General features: G+C 40.2%; 1 protein-coding gene across 1 annotated transcript in view; it reads left to right on the plus strand.

Moving 5' to 3' along the window:
- The window catches only part of LOC109967081 (zinc finger protein 664-like), a 10,152-nt gene extending 4,625 nt beyond the window's left edge, over positions 1-5,527 (plus strand). The window contains exons 2-3 of the mRNA XM_020612427.1: positions 4,083-5,345; positions 5,479-5,527. Of these exons, the coding sequence (XP_020468083.1) occupies positions 4,083-5,345; positions 5,479-5,501 (1,286 nt within the window). The 3' untranslated portion in view covers positions 5,502-5,527. The remainder of the gene's footprint in view (positions 1-4,082; positions 5,346-5,478) is intronic.
- The last annotated feature ends 1,178 nt before the right edge of the window (positions 5,528-6,705 follow it).

Genomic DNA, 6,705 nt, shown 5'->3' on the forward strand with positions numbered 1-6,705 from the left:
ATTTTGGCATCCCTTCATTGGCTTCCAGTGTCTTTCAGGATTCATTTTAAGATTCTTTTATTTGTTTTTAAGTCTTTGAATGGTCTTGCTCCATTGTATCTTGCTGAGCTTTTATTTCCTTATAGTCCCTCTCGGTGCCTCAGATCAGCTGACCAGCTCTTGCTTGAGGTACCGTGGGCCAGGCGTAAACTCAGAGGGGACAGAGCGTTTTCCATTGTGGCTCCTAAGCTATGGAATGCGCTGCCCCTTTACATCAGGCAGGCCGCCTCGTTGGCTATTTTTAAAACTTACTTGAAGACTCACTTGTATGCTTTGGCGTTTGATATGCTATGAGACTCTGTTTGGGCTGAGTTTTGGTTGATAGTATTTTGTTATTTTGCTATGTTGGTTCTTTTATGTTATTTTATTGGTATTTTAATATTGTAGTTGTCACGTTTTTAGATGTTTTGAATTGTATCTTATGTTAAGCACTTTGTTGGCCTCGGCTGTGTTCAAGTGCTTTATACAGTGCCTTGCGAAAGTATTCGGCCCCCTTGAACTTTGCGACCTTTTGCCACATTTCAGGCTTCAAACATAAAGATATAAAACTGTAATTTTTTGTGAAGAATCAACAACAAGTGGGACACAATCATGAAGTGGAATGAAATTTATTGGATATTTCAAACTTTTTTAACAAATAAAAAACTGAATAATTGGGCGTGCAAAATTATTCAGCCCCTTTACTTTCAGTGCAGCAAACTCTCTCCAGAAGTTCAGTGAGGATCTCTGAATGATCCAATGTTGACCTAAATGACTAATGATGATAAATAGAATCCACCTGTGTGTAATCAAGTCTCCGTATAAATGCACCTGCACTGTGATAGTCTCAGAGGTCCGTTTAAAGCGCAGAGAGCATCATGAAGAACAAGGAACACACCAGGCAGGTCCGAGATACTGTTGTGGAGAAGTTTAAAGCCGGATTTGGATACAAAAAGATTTCCCAAGCTTTAAACATCCCAAGGAGCACTGTGCAAGCGATAATATTGAAATGGAAGGAGTATCAGACCACTGCAAATCTACCAAGACCTGGCCGTCCCTCTAAACTTTCAGCTCATACAAGGAGAAGACTGATCAGAGATGCAGCCAAGAGGCCCATGATCACTCTGGATGAACTGCAGAGATCTACAGCTGAGGTGGGAGACTCTGTCCATAGGACAACAATCAGTCGTATACTGCACAAATCTGGCCTTTATGGAAGAGTGGCAAGAAGAAAGCCATTTCTTAAAGATATCCATAAAAGTGTCGTTTAAAGTTTGCCACAAGCCACCTGGGAGACACACCAAACATGTGGAAGAAGGTGCTCTGGTCAGATGAAACCAAAATTGAACTTTTTGGCAACAATGCAAAACGTTATGTTTGGCGTAAAAGCAACACAGCTCATCACCCTGAACACACCATGCCCACTGTCAAACATGGTGGTGGCATCATCATGGTTTGGGCCTGCTTTTCTTCAGCAGGGACAGGGAAGATGGTTAAAATTGATGGGAAGATGGATGGAGCCACATACAGGACCATTCTGGAAGGAAACCTGATGGAGTCTGCAACAGACCTGAGACTGGGACGGAGATTTGTCTTCCAACAAGACAATGATCCAAAACATAAAGCCAAATCTACAATGGAATGGTTCACAAATAAACATATCCAGGTGTTAGAATGGCCAAGTCAAAGTCCAGACCTGAATCCAATCGAGAATCTGTGGAAAGAACTGAAAACTGCTGTTCACAAACGCTCTCTATCCAACCTCACTGAGCTCGAGCTGTTTTGCAAGGAGGAATGGGCAAAAATTTCCGTCTCTCGATGTGCAAAACTGATAGAGACATACCCCAAGCGACTTACAGCTGTAATCGCAGCAAAAGGTGGCGCTACAAAGTATTAACTTAAGGGGGCTGAATAATTTTGCACGCCCAATTTTTCAGTTTTTTATTTGTTAAAAAAGTTTGAAATATCCAATAAATTTCGTTCCACTTCATGGTTGTGTCCCACTTGTTGTTGATTCTTCACAAAAAATTACAGTTTTATATCTTTATGTTTGAAGCCTGAAATGTGGCAAAAGGTCGCAAAGTTCAAGGGGGCCGAATACTTTCGCAAGGCACTGTACCTAAGCATTTGAATCCACAACAATATATTGCTCTCAAAAGCTATTTTATTTCTTTTTCACCATGTCTCTCGAGACCCACCCCGTGAAAAACACTGCCATAGGGGACTTGTTGTGTTGGCGGCCCCTCACCCTCACACAAAGGTTTAGTTCACTGCTACGACTTGCTTTACGAGCTTAACTGTAGTTTATTGCAAACTAGATATCCATACAACATTGTTTAACTAATAAAAATAAATGGTGAATGTATTGGCCACTATCTTTTGTAATCGCTCTGTCTCTGTCCCCAGATGAAGAAAGGTGTCTCTGGTAGCCCCATAAATTCCTCCTGTTAATGTGATTTTGTTATCTGTAATTGTTGTGTACAATTACATGCTATCAAATAAAATGTTCTACTTTATACTTCTACTCTGCTTCATGTCAGAGGCAAATACTGTAGATTTTGCTCCACTGCATTTATTTGCCTGCAAATAACTTTAGTTACTAGTTAGTTTGTAGATTCATATCAATAAAAAATAAGGCTGCAAATTAATTATGGTGTATGTAGCTTCCCAACAGTATATACAGAACAATATCTTAAATAAAATGAGCCCCACCATTATCAGTTACAATTTTAAAGACACATGAATCCATCAATAATTATAATCCAGTAAGAAAGTCACTTTCTGCTTTTCCCGTTTTAGGGGTCACCACAGCGAATTGTCACACTGACGACTCGCATGTTGACATTTGGCACGTATTTTTCCCCGGATCCCCTGGATTCGAACCCAGGGCAATAATTATAATCCAGTAACACATATTATTTACAAATGGGTTATTCTGCACTTGCACTATGTTTGGTACATTTTAAGTATATTTTAGGTTTAGTTTTTACTTTTACTTGGCTAAGGTTTTGAGTTCAGTACTATAACTAGTAACAGAGTAGCCTATTTTTAGTACTGATCCACCTCTGAGCCTTGTATCTCTATATGTTTGTCCTCCCTGGTTACACACATGGGAAGGTCAGGATATTACATACACCTCTAAATATAATGTAGTCCAGTACAACATCACCTTTAACTATGACCTCAGTAATAAACATATAATTGAATTTATATATTTATGACAATTTCACCAAAAACTGAAACATTTTGAGCTTCATACACACAGATGTTAAGGTGGAAGTGTTGCATTGAATTGTATACAATTGTACAAGTGTACTGTAGTGATTTAAGTTACATGTTAATATGGATTATGTAGTAGAAGAGTGTGTATGGGTTCACTTTAAGTTCATGTGAGCTGAACAATGAGCTTATATAAGTTGGTCAAGATGTTTCCTGTTTTTGAGTACATCTCAGGGTGGTCTCCTAAAAGCTGGAGACAGGAAGCTAAGCTCAGAAATTGACGTAGCAGCCTAATAAATGCTGCGGATAAAAGAGTGAGGCTGAAGGGTGTAGGAGATGGTGCGGCAGGCTTCCGTGTGACAATGACTAACTGGCGCTCTGACAATCTTCTTATTTAATACTTTATCTATCCCATTGCAGGAGTAGTGATTCCGTTCCCTGTTTCCTAACTACCAGATTACCTATTTAACTACTACTCTGTTCAGAATAATTGTAATATTAAATGATTACTTAAATTGGGATGATTTGTCTGAATTAATTTAGTCTGTATCACATTCTAGCCATGACAGTACCTAATAAAGTGGCCCATGAATGTATGTTGCTGGTAAGTTATAAGCAAGTTTAATAAAAGTCATTTGCTTATCAGTGATCAATCAAGACCTTTGAACTTGAATAGAAATCAGATTTGGACCTTTGAATGTTAAGTTTGAGAACCCCTGCTTTATGGGATTTTTTAGACGTTTAATGCAGACTGGAAATTTCAACTCAGAACCTGGTGAATAAGAAATGTTAGGTTTTTTCTCTCTCATCACATTACTGACCTGTTCCTTCCTTTGTCCTTCCAGAGCTGTCACAGCAACATGTCTGTAAGGAGGAGGTGGTTCTGGCTGACCAGCAGCTCTGGAACCAGGAGAAGAACTCCAGTCTGGACCCAGAGCCGCCACAGATTAAAGAGGAACAGGAGGAACTCTGCATCAGTCAGGAGGGAGAGCAGCTTGGACTGAAGCAGGAGACCGATCCTTTTATGTTGACTCCTACTTATGAGGAAAGGGACCACAGTGAAGCAGAACCAATCAGTGACCAGCAGCTCCTCTGTCACAGCTCTGCTGTAGCTGACAGCCAGGATCAGGAAGGAAGCCAGCATGGAGACTCAGGATCAGCTAGTAATGCAGAGCCAAAGCCAAAGAGGAGACGTCACAAAGACACAAGTCACAATAGCAGTGTGGACACCTCTCCTGTGTCAGAGGCTGACTCTGATCCTCCCACAGATAGAAAGTCTTTAAAGTGTGACACTTGTGGCAAAACCTTTAGATACAAGACCATTTTTAATAGACATCTTAGAAGTCACACAACAGAGAATCAGTATTGTTGTGAAATGTGTAAGAAAATTTTCAAATATAACTCTGACCTTTTGGTCCACATGAGAACCCACACAGGTGAGAGGCCGTATGTTTGCAAGACATGTGGGAAAGGATTCATACAGTCATCACATTTGAATGTTCATTTACGAATCCACACAGGCGAGAAGCCGTATTCTTGCAAAACTTGTGGGAATTCTTATAGGCAACGGCAGCACTTATTGAACCACATGAGATCCCACACAGGGGAGAATCTGTATGTTTGCAAGACGTGTGGGAAAGGATTCGTGGAGTCATCAGTTTTGAAGGTTCATTTAAGAACCCACACAGGTGAGAGGCCGTATGTTTGCAAGACATGTGGGAAAGGATTCATACAGTCATCACATTTGAATGTTCATTTACGAATCCACACAGGCGAGAAGCCGTATTCTTGTAAAACATGTGGGAACTCTTACAAGGAACGGCAGAAGTTGTTGATCCATATGAGATCCCACACAGGAGAGAGACCCCATGTTTGCAAAACATGTGGGAAAGGATTTATGCAATCATCAGCTTTGAAGGTTCATTTAAGAACCCACACAGGTGAGAGGCCATATTTTTGTAAAATATGTGGGAACTCTTATAGGCAACGCCAGCGGTTGTTGATCCACATGAGAACCCACACAGGTGAGAGGCCATATGTTTGCAACATGTGTGGGAAAGGATTCATGCAATCATCAGTTTTGAAGGTTCATTTAAGAACCCACACAGGTGAGAAGCCGTATTCTTGTAAAACATGTACAAAGAGTTTCTCAACCAGCAGTGGCCTTTTGATCCACCTCAGAACCCACACAGGTGAGAGGCCGTTTTCTTGTAAAACATGTGGGAACTGTTTCACACACAGGGGTCACTTGTTGGTCCACATGAGAATCCACACAGGGGAGAGGCCATATGTTTGCAGGACTTAAACGTCATCTTCTAACAAAATGTCGGTGTACTTTTAGAAGGTCATCAGATTTGAAGATTCATTTAAGAACCCACACAGGGGAGAAGCCGTATTCTTGTAAAACGTGAGAAAACCTTCACATATGTTATATATTAGTAATTATTAGACAATGTGTTGAATCAAATGTGTTAGTAATGCAGTTTAGTAATATTTTAAATCTGCCCTAGTCAGTTTTGTTTCAAGGTTAGAAGACAAGAGTGTTGATTCTGAAAAGTGAACCATGGCACCAATTGTTATCTTGTTGGAATATTATGTCTGAATGAATGCTTAGCTACGCACCATGTGACAACATATACACACATTGTGCTTCTTCATTTTGTTATGACTAGGTAAAGCGCAGTGGCTCCATGCAGCTGGAGCACTAGATAAGAGATGAAGTCTGCAGACTCACTTCATCTGTGTAAGGGGTTAGCCCAAAACTTAAATAAATGTATTAGGCTCTGTGTTTCCGGGTCTCCTTGTTTCCAGCAGCCTGCATGGGGATGCCTGGAAGGGGGAGCCACCCAGGTTGTGTTTTATAATTTTTTACTTGCAGTTTAAAATAGATCTGCATTAAAGGAAGAAAGACAGATTCCTTTGTTATTCAGAACTGTCCAATAAAAGAACTGGGTTATTACACATAATAGTTTCTTTTCGGTCCCTATGAGAACTGTTAGAAATTGATAATTCAGGCAGATAATTATAGACATTAATGTGCTTTAATGTGTTGTTAATGCAGTTAGTAATATTTGAAGTCTGCTCTAGTGTGCTTTGCTTCAAGGTTAGAAGATAAGGTTAAATCTGAAAAGTGTATCTTGATGTCAATTGTTTTCTTGTATTAATCTGGTGTTAGATTCATGTCTGAATGATTGGTTTAGTTACACACCACGTAACAACATACTGTACACACACGGAGTTCTTCATTTGTTCTGATTAATGCTTGACACATGTGGAGCATAAGAGAAGGAGACGCCGGACTGTCTCCAACTCATGATGATTCTATATCTGTTTGCGTATAGGGGTTAGCCCAAGAAATTGTATAAATGTATTGGGCTCTGTGTTCCAGGTAGTCTTTCTCTTCTCCAGCAGCTGGTCTGACGGAGGGAGCCACCCGGTTAGTGTTCTGTAATCTTTGTGTGTATGTGT

This window comes from Monopterus albus, unplaced genomic scaffold, assembly GCF_001952655.1.
Source record: "Monopterus albus unplaced genomic scaffold, M_albus_1.0 scaffold125.1, whole genome shotgun sequence".
Classification (NCBI taxonomy): Eukaryota; Metazoa; Chordata; class Actinopteri; order Synbranchiformes; family Synbranchidae; genus Monopterus; species Monopterus albus.